The sequence below is a fragment of the Dipodomys ordii genome, unplaced genomic scaffold, assembly GCF_000151885.1.
Source record: "Dipodomys ordii isolate 6190 unplaced genomic scaffold, Dord_2.0 Scaffold26, whole genome shotgun sequence".
In the NCBI taxonomy this organism is placed as follows: Eukaryota; Metazoa; Chordata; class Mammalia; order Rodentia; family Heteromyidae; genus Dipodomys; species Dipodomys ordii.
This window is the reverse complement of record NW_012267242.1, coordinates 784,606-800,980: the sequence shown is the minus strand read 5'-3', so window position 1 is coordinate 800,980 and position 16,375 is coordinate 784,606. Positions and strand designations below refer to the sequence as shown.

Genomic DNA, 16,375 nt, shown 5'->3' with positions numbered 1-16,375 from the left:
CTTCATGAATTTAGGTCCTCCTATAAAAACAAGATGTCTTGAGCCAGATGCTGGCAACTCACGCCTGTTATCCTAACAAATCAAGAGGCTGAGATCTGAGGATCCTGGAACAAAGGATTCCCTAGCCTAGGCAGATAAATCTGAACATTGCTCATCTCCAATTAACAACAACAACAACAAAAGCCAAATGTGGAGATGTGGCTCAAGTGGTAGAGTGAAAAGCCTTGAATGAAAAAATCAAGTGAGAGAGTGAGGCACTGAGTACACACCCCACTACTGGTACAAAAATAAATAAAAATAAAAATAAAGTCAAGCAAGGGAAAATAGCAGTGGAGTGGAAATTGTAAATCTCATCCTTAGAAGTTAACTCTCCCAAAATGTTGCTTCGGAACTGATTGTCCCCACATCTGCACTCCAGCCCAAAGAGAACTTGTTAAATTCGAGACTAGGTCAGCCACTTTTAAGTTCCAAGAAAACCAGAGAAATGTGACGTTCATCTTTTTACCATGTTTCCATCCTACTACCCACAGAAAACAACCACATAAATTTGCTTCACATTTTCCTCCACTGGCTCACCTCTGGGCAGAGGCCAATTTTCAGGAACAAGTTTGCCAAAGACTATTTTAGGACATCACTTTAACAAATGAAAAAGAAAGAAGGTTCTTTTTACTATGACCTACAGCATTGACTGCTGGAATTCTTTTCCATGCTTGCATGGTTACATGCATATGCGAAGATGCAGTTACACTTTGACTAAGTGCTATTTGATCCATTTGGAAAAAGCCTGTTCACTGGGATCCATTTGGAGTTTAACCACAGACGGAAGTTACCTCGACTTGGAAAACAGCTGGAAGAACCTTTAAGGAAATACTTCATAATGTTCCGTATAAGCCCCATTGGCATGAGAGATTCTGCGATGACTTTAATAATGGTTTCAAAAGCTACTCAGAAGACAAATGTGCTCCATATTCTCATTCCCTGCTGATTTCCTCCTGCCAAACAGAACAGGAAGACGGTCCTGGAGGAAGTTCTAAGACATGATAGAAATATTCTCACATTAGCCCCATGCTCTCCACTAACCTTCATACCAGTCGCTCATCTCCAGACTTGCAATGGGGAACTATACATCTCATGGTGGACAGGAAATGAAAAGATTTGAAGAACACAAAAAGAATCCCCTATGCAGAACTGTTGTGTGAATTACAATCCCCCAAAATCCTTTATGTGTCCACAAAGATACTATTAGAATCCAATCCCCAAAATGTCATTAAAATTCTGACATAGAAGGATCCATGACCTTGTCCTCAACTAGTATGACAGAAATGTGGTCCCCACCATGAGGAAGCATATTTGTCTCTTTAGTATTCAATCGATACTCTTATACATGGTATAGCTTAGAACATACTACACTATCAATTGTAGCTGCTATTGAAATATATATATACATATATATATATATGCAGTTGATAGATGTGTGTGTGTATATATATATATATATATGTATGTGTGTAATGTGTTTTCCCCAAGAAAACTGGGGAGAAACACCCACTCTCTCCTAGAGTCCAAAAAACTGCATTCTAGACAGCTATTCCGGAGCACAAAGAAAAAACAAAAGGATATCATCTATCAAGGGATTTTTTGTCTGCTTAGCCAGATACAATGGAGAGAAAAGTCAGATTCTGGGAGAACCATCAGTGCAAGAGATCATATTAGCTGCATAGATATGACACTGCTAGAAGAGAGTGCTGTTCACCATGGCCTCACAGGGGACCAAGCTTCTCAGTCCTCTGTATACCGTGCCAAGGGGAGCTGAGCATGCGGCAGGTGCTAATGCTGCAGCTTCTACAGCCAGGGATCCAGTGAAAACCACTCTGTAGTCAACAGAGTCCCACCCTCCACCCCCACACCAGGCTAGCCTTCTCAAAAGTTCACACAGGGGTATTTTTAGTTCTTAGTGCACAGAACAGTGCGTCTCAGGTGGTGGCAAGGCCACAGAAGTGTCCGAGAAAGGAGACAACCCAACCACACACAGCCCGATCATAACAAACCCACAGCCTCCTCTCTCAGAGCCCTGGTTCTTCATTGAGTCCCCCCCACCCAAAGCCCAGAGCATGAGTCCTGTCTGGAGGAAAGGCATTTAACCTCAATCAGTGAGCTCAGTGGAAAGTTTTACTACTTATCAGGACCAAAAGGAAAAATGATAGAAGAAACCATATGCTTTTGAAAGTAGCCTGCCTCTCAGTGCGAGCGAAGGGAGGTAGTGTGAGTGAATGGAGACCTGAGCTTAGATTGTAGATGCAGAGTGGTAGCATCTTTCAGGGATTCTGGTTATGCCAGCAAGAACCATTAAAGCCTGTCCCTCCCCAGCACTGGTCATGGCTTATGATGCCTCAGAGAACAGGGAAATAAAAGACAACTGTGACCCAAATCTTCCACCCTGAATAAGGACCAAAAACAACTCTCCAAATGAAGGCACCTGGAACACCCAGGTGCCGAAAGGCCACAGCTAATGGGGCCAAAGCTGTGGTTTCTTCTTACAAGAAGGCCAAGAAGAGGTAGACAAAGAAAGCCCTGTGCCCCAGCCACAAGCAGATGTCACACCAATGAAGCCTATGGTCACACAGGAGATGAGACACACACCGAGGGAGAGGACTCAGAGCTCACTCTGCCTCATTCTGAGCAAAATGCAAAGAACCCATCCTGCAGACATTGGATAAGTCATGCTCTGCAGAGAAAGACAAGGCCTCCTATCCGCCCATACCTGATATCAAAACACAGGAAGCCAAATATGTAAACTGAATATCCTTCCAACCATAGCTCCAAAGCTTCCTTTGTAGGTGCCTGTCCTGACACCAGCATGGCCAATGTTGCATGCTCGTTGGTCCCAAGCATCCATTGCAGCCAGCCCAGCCCCAACACCATCTCAGGCATAGCTGAATGACTGGTGTCTGACTTCCCCTCTAACTTCTCACTGAACTGTGTGAGTCCCTATAAAGGAAGGGGTGCTATATCCTAATCCTTTCCACCAGAACCAGCTTGAAATAGTTTCAAAAGAAGACATTTGCTGGATGACCAGACGTGGCCTCTGACCTTGAGAAGTGTGGAATTTGAAGACAATCACCTCCTTCCTTGAACACTCTGGAGGCCCCTCCTCCAGCAGACAACACCAACAGCCACCAAGCACTGGGCTCTCATCACATGAAAGCATAATCTTGAATGACTCTGCTTATCACACATCCTCCACGATGCCAACAAGCCAGAGCACCATCCCCATTGCCCAACCAAGAGCCAGGCTCAAAGACATGAAGTCCCTGGCGTGAGTGTATAGATCTTTAGAGTAGCAAAACTATAATTCACCCAAGGGCTCTTAAATACTTCAAATACAGTCAGCCCTCCATATTTTGAAGGCTCCTTATCCATGGATATATATCCAAACATAAAAGAACTGCACCTATACTAAACATGCACAGACATTTTTTTTCCTTATCATCATTCCCTGAACAGTACAATTATTTATTTAGCATCTGCATTGTATTAAGTCTTATAAGACCTTTATAGAATAGTTAAATTATATGAGAAGATCTATGTAGGTTGTAGATATCTCCAATGCCATTTTATGTAATAGGCAGATTTTGGAATTCTCGAGCAAGTCCCAAAACCAGTCCTCTTAAAGATCTTTAGTGCTACCTCCTCAGACAGAAGAAGGCTGAGTGAGCTCGAAGCAATAAGCAAACTAAATGGTGAGACATGGCCATACTGGGGAGCAACCATCCAACTGCTTGGGGGCCACACATAAGCCATATCTAAGCCCCATTTAACACCGGACTTTGCACGTGTGAATGTACCATTTAGTCTGCACATTCCTGAGCTTTCTATACATGGAATCCCATCTGATTTCTTGTATTTGCACATGGTTATGACTCAGACATTCATCCATGCTGATCATTATTGGCTGGAAATCATTCTACTTCATGAAATAAATACTCTATAATTCATCCATTTTCATGTAATAGACATTTGAGTTGCTACTGAATCTTTCTATGATGAACACCACTGCAGTGAACATGCTAGTTCATATCCCCTGAAGAGTCTCCAAGGAGTAGGTCAGGATTAGCACTGGTAGCTATGGGTGGTCACCTCTGATTTTACTAGGTAATACATTCCAGGGGAAAGGAAGCCAATTGATACTCCCTTGCTCTGGGTAAGATAGCAATATTTGGTATCTTTAGGGTATTTTGGTTTGGTTTTGCAAAACTAGAAAAGTATCAATGATCGATTATGGTAGTTCTAGGATGTATTTGTTGATTATTAATGAATTTGAACATTTTTCCCCTAAACTTAGGGGTGTTAAATCATTTGCCTGCCGGGTGCTGGTGACTCATGCCTGTAATCCTAGCCTGTAATCTCAGGAGGCTGAGATCAGAGTCCATGAGACTCTGATCTTCAATAAACCACCAGAAAACTGGAAGTGGTGCTGTGGCTCAAGCGGTAGAGCGCTCGCCTTAAGCTGAAGAGCTGAGGCCTAGAGTTCAAGCTCCACGACCGACAAAAAAAAAAAAATCATTTGCCTATGGGCAGAAGAGCTTTATGTTGGAAGAAAAATGCTAAATTTCTAGAAAATCAGAAACTTTGAAAAGAAAATTAAGCAGAAATGTGTGGAAGGAAATAAACATTAAAATGATAGTTGAGGTAAATATACCCGTTTCCAGTTTTGAAATAATTTTTAAATGTATTATTATTAGGTCTGCTCAGAAAAGTTACATTAAATTTTTTAAATATATTCATATCTGATAGCATCTAATATTTTATTAAGCTGCCACTTTAGAAAACAAGATCCAGCACTTGGATATAAAAAGGCAATCAATAGTTTATTTAAAGAAAGGTAGCACAATAGAAAGACTTCCTTCTTCCAGGATGAAAAGTAAGCTCAGAAATTAACAACCCTCAGAAGAGAGCTGAAAAATAAATGGCCCAAGTTACGTGCACCTCTCCAGTGACATCTCGTTCCTTAGTCTTACTTCCTGCTCTCTTGCCCCAGGGGCTTCTGGTTTCTCCATTTCCATAAGCCTCTGGAAAGAACCAACATGTTTCTTGTGTTGACTTCCAAGTAAGTTCAGTTGCATTTTGTTTTCACTTGGTACATTTCAGGCACAGACTTACTTTTTCACATTAGGAATTAACAGAAGCAAGAAGAAACTATCAGAGGATCCTGGACAAAAGCTAGCTCCTAGATACACAGCCATCTTCCTGGCAAGTTCTCAGGCCCCGTGGGAGCTAATTCTGAGAAGAGGTCACAATTCAACCTTCTGTGAAATCACTTTGCAAATATCCACTTTTTTACACATGTATATATTTATCTTTATATTTATTCATATGTATATTTATACAAAAATACCAATAGTAGCAGCATGTTATATATCAATAGCAGAAACTACTTTTCCAGGTTGTGCAGTCATCTGAACAAAATTAGAGACATCTGGCATACTCCATTGATAAAAAGAAAAAAAGATTTAAGAAGAAAAAAAACCAAAACCCTAGAAAAATTCAAGATTCTGTTACTGTGGTGGTACTTGGTATCATTTCTTTTATTAGCTCCTCAATCATCATCTAAAAGGAAAATATTCTTGAGTAACACCATTAAAAACAGCTCGGATAAGCACAGTCACCACTACGTCGCAGAGGTATGATACAGTACTATCCTATAACACTAAAGGACACAATTAAAAGGCATTACTGAGATTTGATTCTACTTTTCCAGCAGAGAACCCAAAGAATGGTATGACACAGCTCTGGAAAGAGATGCACTTTCGGGGCTGGGAAGGTGGCTCAGTGGTAGAGTGCTTGCCTTGCATGCATGAGGCCCTGGGTTCGATTCCTCAGCACCACATAAGCAAAAAAAAAAAAAAAAAAAGGCCAGAAGTGGCAGTGTGGGTTAAGTGGTAGAGCACTAGCCTTAAGCTGAAGAGCTGAGGGACAGCACCCAGGCCCAGAGTTCAAGCACCACAACAGACCAAAAAAAAAAAAAAATGCACTTTCTTAGACAGGATTTCCCATCAGCAACATATTCTGAGTATTTACTCTCTTCATGAACATCAGCTTCATTGAAAAGAAGGGACGGGGAGCAGGAAGAAAAAAGCAAATTTCTACTTCAATGAATCCATTACTGTCTTGCCCAGGCTGAGGTAAGAGAATAAAAAACACTACGGGAATTCGGCCCTCAAACAGCCACAGTAGCCTACATGATTAAAATTATCCCTAAATCCAAACAAAACTATTCCTGTTCTTCTAAACTTGTGAACAAAAAAAACCCACATAATTTCTCTCTACCAGATTGTTTGACCAGGGATGACCTTAGAGTAAACCTTTAGAAGTTACTGTCACGCTAAAATTGTCATATTTTTCAATGGCTTAAACAAGAACCTGAATAAAGGATGAACATGTAAGACACCTCCATCTTAAATTCCTGTCGACCACTGCCAACTTTTGTCAGGTTCCCAAGGCTAATAGTTATGCTAAGAACTCTCTTTTCTTAAAGGGAAATGCCACATGGACTCATACCTTCCTTACGAGCAGCATGGCCAACTGAGACACTGTCATATGCCCAAGGAAAAGCCACAGCAGCCTCTGCTTTCCCCATTCCATCCAGAAGCTCCATTCAAAATCAGTCGGGTCCTAAAAAAGATCAAAACAAGAACTGATATTATCAGAGGGATTTGAGTATTTGTCTGAGATGGAACACAAGCCCCACTAAATAGCACAGCTAGAAATGAGGCAGATGTGACGCTAACTTCTGTAAAAATAGCATATAACCATTTCTAGTCTTTCCTCCCAACATACCCAGAACTCCTCCCTCCAGCTGGTCTGGTCTCCCTGCCATTTCCCAAGCCCACTCTGTACTTTCTGTGTAGCTGTGTCTTCCCTAAAGTGGATTTCTCCAGGGTCCTACATGGGATAGAAAATATCCTTATTCCATTTTGTAAAAGATGGAACAAGGCTGAAAGGCATCAACTGATTTCCCCAAGGTAACGGATGGTACGAGCACTGAACTGGAGATATCTGTTAGATACCAAAACCTGTTCTTTTCACTTCAATAAGAAGAGAAATGCAAGTTGGATATTAATGATATCACTTAAAGGTAAATCCTGTTCATTACTTTTAAGTAAGCAACAGGATAATTATATGGATTGAGAAATTAACAAATTTGCATATAGATTTATGGTGAAAGAATGACAGGTGCACCTCCTGTCCCCTGGGTGAAGCCCTGTATCCATGGAGTGTTTTTTGCCTATATTGGTACCAGACGCCATGGCTGTGTGAGGCTCTGGCTGGGGAAGGCAGGAGTGGACATCACGGCACCCGGAGACCCTCACCTCACAGCCCTGGTTTCTCAGAAGTGCCAGAAATGGTCAGGGCAGCCAAGTTGAGCACAGAGAGCAGAAACACAGACAGGAGCTACCCTTAAGTGGGTAATGCGAGCTTAGCCAATTGAACAGTTTGGTACCGCCATGACTAAATCAGAATTTTCCACCAGAATTGTGTGGGAGAGGAAGGCATCTTCCAATGACAACTGACAGGGAACATCTTACCAATCTCTGCAAATGCAACTTGTAGCCACTTAAATGGATTTAGAGGGAGGGAAAAAATGCTTTCTGATTCTGAGAATGAAGGGACAATTTCATACTAGCTACAAATGTTTGTTTTCCGGAGAATATACGTGTGTGTATGTGTGTGCCCAATGTTGATTCATACCAGACTATAAGAATAGAGGAAGTAAGCCAAACAGCCAAATCTTAGAGATTTAGCATGGATTTACATACACACATACACACACACACACACACACACACACACACACACACACACACACACCACCACCACCACCACCACCACCACCAATCTATCTACATCCTAGCCATCATTACCTTGAACATGATGCATAACCTTCAGCCCCAGAACCATCATCATCTTCGTCACTACTGAATGTTCTGAGTACCTACACATAAGAATTTACTGGACTGGATAAGTTAACAAAGATGGTTGTTACTTCTGAGCCATGTGATCAGCAACCAGGCAACACTGAGAAGTCTGAGGTCTGGGGAATTCAGATTTTCTGGGCCTGGTGTTTTTCAACTGCCTCTCTCCCTACACAGAGCAGTGTTTTATTCCAGACGATGTGGGAACCCATAAAAGAATTCTTCATCCTTAAGGAACTAGAAGTCTACAAGACCCACAGTCCCCACTCCACCTCATCCACAATTAAGATGATCTGAAAACCATGAACAAGGGAGGGAGGGAGCAGCAAGGCAATCTCTCTACAGAGAGAGACCAGTCTTTCCTTATCCTACTCTCACTGACCAAAGCCACAACCTCAGAACAATCCTGAACATGGTGGGGGTTTTTGTTTAGTTCATGGGTTTGATCATCTAGAGCCATTTTGGGTTCACAGAAGAACTGAGCACACAGTACTGAGTTCCCATACACCTCTCCTTTCACATGCACCCTCCTCCACTGGCATCATCCCCTACCATCCCCTACTAGTACCATTGTTCTAATTAGGATCAAACATCGTCACCCAGCATCCAAAGTTTACAGTGGGGCTCATAATTGGTCAGGACACTCATGAATTTAGATAAATATAAATATATGTGTGTATGTATATATACATATATATATCACAGTATCATACGGGTGGTTTTACTAATCTAAAAATCTTTCTTTGGCTCCACCTGCTCATGTCTCTCTCCCTACCAGCTACTGCCTCAATAATTTTGCCTCTTCCAGAATGTTCCATAGTTGGAATAAAACAGTTTTGTTTTTGAACTTCACGTTACAAAAGAGTTAACTGGGAGACTGGGAAAGCAAAGCATTTGTCCATAGTGAACCAAGGGCATAGCTGGGCATCAAAGAGGAAAGAGTTCCCTGAGATGTTTCTAAATGCACCAGCCCTTTTCCTTGGGGCCTCTGCCCCACACCACCACCTTCTAACTAAACTATCTCCAACCAAGAGGGTGTGTTACCAAGGCCTCTTAACCACGAAACCAGCCCAACCGCATGCACAAAGTAAGTGTTCAATGGACAGTACAATTTGAATGTCCAGTCGGGTGTGGACCCTTCTCGACCACACTGTAAGCCACTCTCTTCAATATTAGGACTTTTATTATAGTTAATTCACATGCCTATACTTTCTCTCTAGGAGAAAAAAATGGTTCCCTAAGAGCAAGACCCTCCACTGAAATCTGTACTACAGAAACCATCTATTCAGAGAGCCTTTACAACTGGTGGGCAGGAGAGCAAAGGAGTAAAAAAAAAAAATAGCAAACAACTTAAGTTCTCTCCATATTTTTACTTCTGGTTTAAACTTGGAAAAGTCACTTAACTATCTGACTCTGAGACTCCTTGTTTGTAAAGTCAAGAGCCAAAGTAGCATGATGTCTAATATCCCTCCCAGTGAGTGCAAATAAGAGTGTCCAGCTAAAGGAAAGAAATACTAAGAGAGTACTGTGCTCATCCACTCTTGGATTGAGTCCTGGCTAAGAGAAAGGTGATGACTGCCCTAAAAGTTAAAAGAAAAAAAATTCCTGGCAAATGAAGATTTAGGCTGCCAACTCACTGCTGAGTAAACATTTCCTCCTTCTAGCCCTGAATTCTCATCAGCCTTAAGCCTGTCCAGATCCACGCTCTTACTCACAACCCCTTGCCTGGGTACCTCTCATGACAGGCAGACAGACCTGATTCTGGGTTTTCTCTTGTATTCCCTCCAGACAACTCTAAAGAAGCCACAGGCTTGAAGCCTATTTTCCAGCTGAAAACAATAAACCTGTGGCTAAAAAGCTGAGGTCAACTAAATTAAAATAGTGTACAAGTGCCAATGTCAGGCAAAATCCCAAAGCACCCATTAAAATGCCCCAAGTAGAGAAACTCACCCTGACCCACAACAGTTACGCCAAGGACATTACTCAACTGGATTCCCCACAATGCACCATGTCCTTTCTAGTGAGCTCAGGTCAGAGTATGGCGCTACTCTAGGTAGAGGTGGCACTATAGATCGTTCCTATTGGCTAGAAACCTCGACAATTACAGATTCTAGGAAAAGTCATAGAAGAGTCTCACCCACAGCACACCAACGAATCATTAACCAAAAATACCCTGGAGTCTCTACAAGTCTTGTTTCTAGCCATACTCTAGGCGCTAGACCCAATCTGAGGAACATTTTCTACCTAGTGAAACATTCCTTCCACTCTGTCCCTCTTCACACCACCAAAGTAATCATTTTTTTTCGTTGGTTGTGGGGCCTGAACTCTGGGCCTGGGCGCTGTCCCTCAGCTCTTCAGCTCAAGGCTAGTGCTCTACCACTTGAGCCACATTTCTGATTTTCTGGTGGTTTACTGGCAAGGAGTTTCACGGCTTTTCCTGCCTGGGCTGGCTTTGAACCGTGATCCTCAGATCTCAGCCCCCTGAGTAGCTAGGATTACAGGCGTGAGCCACTAGCACCCAGCCAGATCATGCCACTCAAGCCATCTGTCCACAGTGTGGATTCGTGCTCCTTGCCTATGCTTCCACATTATGCCGCAGCTACCTTCAGGCTGGCCACTTCCCACATTGTACTTTGGTACAGGTAACTGAGCTATGGATTCCTTCCTATTTGGTCTACACATATGTTTAGCATTGTGCCCGGCAATAATTCAGCATATAGTAGTCAACAAACCCTGTGTGAAAAGTAGAAAGATTACACAATGGTCTTATCCATTTTTAAGATACTGGTTTAAATGCAGTCCTCTAACATGGAAGAAATGATGTCATTGTAAGAATAACAAGCTGGGTGTCAGTGGCTCCTGCCCGTCATCTAGCTACTTAGGAGGCTGAGATCTGAGGATCACGATTTGAAGCTAGCTCTGGCAGGCAAGTCCTGTGAGACTCTTGTCTCCAATTAACCACCAGAAAGCCAGAAGTGGCACTGTAGCTCAAAATGGTAGAGTGCTAGCCTTGAGCTGAAAAGCTCAGGGGCAGCGCCCCAGGCCCCGAATCCAAGTGGCAGGACCAACAACCAAGAACAAGCTAAAACATAGAAAACAATTGCAATAGTGCCTGGCATATATGAAACATAATGTATGTATCTGTCAGGTAAATACATGGGCAAACAACAAACTGTGTGTTGCTTTGATAATCCCAGAAACGCAAATCCAGGAGTTTCCATTCTCAAATGTTTGCTGGAGGCAGATAGCTGTGGGTAAGAGAGTTGAGCTGTTCAAGCTCCCAACCCAGTCAAAAGAAAGGAAAGAAGTATAGTGAATGTATGGTTGAACAAAGGGGAATATCACATTCAATAAAGCTATCACCTCTGCGATGTCACAGAAAAGCAGCCATCTTAATCTTTCCTCAAGACCATGTATCTGCATTGGCTCTGCTGCCAATGGGCTCCGCCATTACTATTCCACTCTTCCCTACAAGACTTTCTATAAGTCTGATGATACAAGAACTACATATCCCAGAATTCCTTGCAGCTCATGTGTCTGCAAATGGCCAAGCTTCTGGAAGAATGGTGTCTATGCTGGGGATTCCAGGGTCTTCTTGCTTCTTACTGTGGCAGCATTTGGGAATGTACCCTAGCACCAGGTTCCCAAGCCAAGATCTGTGTAAATACAGTGCAGCTTAATTTGCCTCTTGACTCTGGAAACTCACTTCTTGTTACTCCTGAAGCCCTTTCAATTATCCTGATATATCTGTAAATCCTTGCGATCATTTTCTTTGTTTTTAAAATGATGGATAGATTCTATTGTTGACTGCAATGAAGCCATAATTAACACACTGTAGGAGAAATATTTTCTTCTGATTGGAATTCAGCTCTAACTTATCATAATAATTCACACTGAAGAATATTATTCTGAAATAAATCTATCCCATGAAGCAAACACCAGCTAGGGAAATCCAATGAATGGAGAATGCAGGCAATGAGTGTTTATGACAGACACTTTCAAAAAACACTTTTCTTTTTGTACTTTTAAGACAAAATAGAAAATTACATACTCACCAGTCTGTATTTTTCATTATGCATTTTATTCATGTCTTTCCATGGAAAAACAGCAGGGAAATGAATGTATTTTCCACCTTCCTTACCCTCATAGCTAACACATTGCAAAAAACACAACATAGCACAGATACTAGACATTTTGTGTAAACACATCACAAATAGCATTACTTGCTTATTGTGTACTTGGAGATGATACTGAATTCCTAATACCACTGAGTAACCATTTCTCTATGATCAGAGAGAACCTTTATAAGGTTCTTGAAGTTATAAGAGTTTCCCTGCACATTCAAAGGCAGCAAGCTCACCTTAATGCCCTAAAAATCCCCAGACAAGGAACACAAAAGAAGACTAATTCTGCAGGAATTCTGCACAGAAGGGACACTGCTCTCTGGATGAACTCGAGTGGATGATTCATTGAGCAATTACTGGAAGAGTTTTCTTTTTCTTTCAACAGCTGTTTTGCTACTTCTAAACTAATGTGAGCTAAATCATCTGTGTGCTCACAATTTCCAGAGACCACGGTCTCTCCCAACCAAAATTCCTTAAAGATCAAATGGTCCCACTCATAAAACTTTTTTTTTTTCTATAAATAGCAAAGTCTATGCTGGCACATCTTTCGCATGCTGCACAGGTGAGGTCTTCTGTGACCAGGCTGGGAAGCACCAACAGTACCATGTGTGCACCGTAGCGCCTCCGCATGGCCTTCCCCCTCTACTGCAAGCAAATGAGTCCAGTGGTAGAGGGAAAATGTTTTATGAAAGAGGAGAGAAGTATCTTGAGAAGCCTTCATCAAATGACGAGGTCCTAATTAAGGTAGGCAAAGTCTTTGAAAAGCTTCAACCCAACTGCCATCCTAAACTGTGAGCATCCGTTCATTATATCTCCCTCCCCCACCTACGTCTCTGAAGTCACTCTAGGCTACGCATGGCTACAGAGATACTCGGTTTAACGTGGATAGACTTCACATGGGTAGACCTGTCTCCCCTTCATCCTAAAAGTAACAGAGAAGAAATCTAGATTCATCCATTTTCTACTACTGAGAAAATAGGCCTAAGACTGGGTGCTTCATAAAGAAAATAGGTTTATAGTTTTATTTAGGCCAGAGTTCTGGATATTCAACATCATTGTGCTAGTTTGGGTGAGGACATTGTGGTGGATGGCATCATGGCAGAAGAATATGTCAGAGAAATAGAGACAGACACACAGACAGACAGAGAAATCACATGATAACGCAGGAAGCCAAAACAAGTCCAGATCCCAGAAAACCAATTCAATCCCTACTATGGGCTCACCCCAGTGATTGGACAACCTCCCACAAGGGTCTACTCTGACAGCTCATACCACCTTTTAACCATCAGCACACTGGGCACCAACGATAGTCAAGTCATAGTCACACCTTGGAAGGATCAAGTGTTACAAAGAAACATTAAATGCCACTATGAAATCCAATGACACAAAATATATTCTCTTCCCCACACTTCTCAGACTGGAAAAACACTAGCCATGTTTTCTACAAGTATATAGAGGAAAAAGGGAGCAATGAGTCCAGCTGATAAATAAGTCAGAGATTATGATTAAAAAATGTAAAAGAAAGGACTAACCAGAAAACAAGTTACACAAACGTATGACTTCTGTCTACAAGGTATGTTAATAAATCATACAGCCCATTAATGTCAGCTCTCCAGCATACCACAAAGAGAAAGATGTCACAATAAAAACCAAGAATAAAAGTGTCTCCAGCCCTTTGGGCACCACACCCTCTAACGCAGCCCTCATTCTCAGAGAATCTGGGTTGTCCTCAGAAAGTCTTTGCACACTCACAAAAGCTACTAATACACTAGTCAACTAGGATACCAGATGGAACCCCAAAGTGGTGGAGGTACCCAGAACAGAAGGCCAATTTTAAACAGCATGATAAAATAGAAAGAAAGAAGGAAGGAAGGAAGGAAGGAAGGAAGAAATGCAAAGTTAAGGGTTTTGTCATCCATCTAGGGAAATACGGGAGAATTCATCATGCTAGTTACCACCTTTCTCCTTGAATGCTACCTGCTGTATGAAGGGGGAAACAGGAATGGGAAGGGATGGGAAAATTCTCCCACATGCCTCCTCTGCCCATCAGCTGCCCAAGCTATCCAAGAGACCCGACCTCCAACAGCATTTCTGGGCATGCCCAGTGCGATGGCTTAGAGATGATATAAGTGAGTGTGGCAATGTTGAGAAATGCCTGAACGTATAAAATATGAGCCCTAGGAGGAGGTAGCTTCCTGGCAGGTATCACCTTCCCAAGAGGTTAACAGAGGTTCTCACAGAAGCCTGATTAGTTCTCTGGAGAGCGGGTTATTATGGCACGCAGCTATCTATCTCATGGCCTGGCCTCTCCTGCATACAGCCAGTTCCCACTGCATTTCTTCAACGTGCTTGGATGCAGCTAAAGGTGGAGCTACCAGTCTTGTACTTTCGGCCCCTAAAACCCTCAAACTGTTCTTTTCCAAGACTAAGCTTGGGGTATGTTGTTAAAACATCAGGAAGCAGATGAATACAGTCAGCCTTCTTGGGAGGCTGAGGGAGTAGGGAGGCTGGGGACAGAACAAATGGGATCTAGACCAAGGAGCTGTTCATCTTCAGAATGCATTGTCCTCTCTTTCCTCTGACTGCTTCAACCATCTCACTTCAGAAATGAATTGTGTGTTGATAAAATAGTTATCTTTGTTGTTATGCCTAAAGCTCACTTTAACACAATTCGACATGCTGGCTTCTGGTTCTGGACAAGATCCAGAAGGCACATTTCTCTCTCTCTCTCCCACTAAGGAACAGCTCAAATCCATGGGTGCTGTATAACAGCAGTCACCATCTGACTCAAAGGTGGAAGGAGAGCACTGTTTGGCGAAGGGGTCCAGGACTTAAGGAACAGCAGCAAGCAAAATTAACACAACTGACTGGATGGGATTAGCAGCAGAGGCACGTGACCAGGGAAGACACTGTTAAACTGAGAGCACAACAGAAATTACTGTTTGAACCACAAAGAGAAAAAATGACCCAAAACAAGAAACTTCTGAGAACTATGGTACAACAGCAAAAGATCTAATAGATGTGTTACTGAATTTTCTAGAAAGAATAAGAGGAGGAAAAGCTAAAAAGCTCTGTAAAGAAATAATGGCAAAACAAAAGTTTCCAAATTTAGCAAAATTCATATAAACATACAGATTCTGGAAGCGGCATGAATCCCAACCAAATTAAACACACTCATTAAAAGATAATGACGAGGAAAAGGGCGGTATGGATAAAGACACATAGTAAATTGACATGTTGAGTTGAAAACCTCTTTATGCAACTACCTAAGCATAACAAAAGATATTTTTAAAAATTTTTTAAAGAAAGACAAAAGCCCAACATCAGTGGTTCATGCCTGTAATCTTAGATAGTCAGGAGGCTGAGACCTGAGGACTCTTGATCAAAGCCAGCTCAGGCAGGAAAGTCCAATTAACTACTAAAAATCCAGACATTGATGTGGAGCTCAAAGTAGTACAGTGCTAACCTTAAGTACAAAAGTCAGTGCCCAGACCCAGAGTACAAGCCCTAGAACTGGCACTCATGGACACGTGGGCACACACACATATGCATGCACACATGCACACACACAAAGACAAAAATGAGTAGAATGGATGGTTAAGAAATGATTCATTGCTATGATATCTGTAAGACCTTCACTTCAATGTAACAGCAGGGGAAGGCTGAAGTAAAGGATGGACAATGATATACTACATTTACATTGATCAAAACAAAAAGGAGAGGCTGTGCTGAAATCAGATGAAGTCGACTTTAGAGAAAGCAACTGCCTGGGCTGAAAATAATCAGTACATAATAACAGAGGAGACAATTTGCACATAGCTAAGAATCCTAGCTATGTGCATAACCTACATAAACACTGTACACATGTGGAGTTGGGGATGAGGAAGGGAGACAATCTGTCTGTGGACGGCACCCATGTCAAATGCCTGGATTTAAGAGCTCCTTATAATTACTTAAGATTCAACCATAGAGAAGAATGAAATCATGTTATTTGCAGAAAAAAAATGAATAGAACCTGAAATCGTGTTACACCCAAATACACCAGACTGAGAAAGACAAAGTATCACAGGTTCTCTCTCATATGCAGAATCTAGACTCCCCCCCCCCAAAAAAAAATGATGAGAACTGGTCAGGGGTGGGAAGCATGGAAAGAAGGAAGGGGAAGTTGATGGGGGAATGAATACTTCTTATATGTGTTTGAAAATAGAATCATGGAACTCATTAAAATATTATTAAAAAAGCATAAAATGGAGAAAACAAAAAGGCAATATCGGGACT

General features: G+C 42.0%; 1 protein-coding gene across 2 annotated transcripts in view; it reads right to left on the bottom strand.

Moving 5' to 3' along the window:
- The window catches only part of Hhat (hedgehog acyltransferase), a 235,173-nt gene that overhangs the window by 196,823 nt on the left and 21,975 nt on the right, over positions 1–16,375 (bottom strand). For both annotated transcript variants that reach the window (XM_013015052.1, XM_013015053.1), the window contains one exon: positions 6,559–6,672. In XM_013015052.1, coding sequence (XP_012870506.1) covers positions 6,559–6,672 — 114 coding nt within the window. The remainder of the gene's footprint in view (positions 1–6,558; positions 6,673–16,375) is intronic.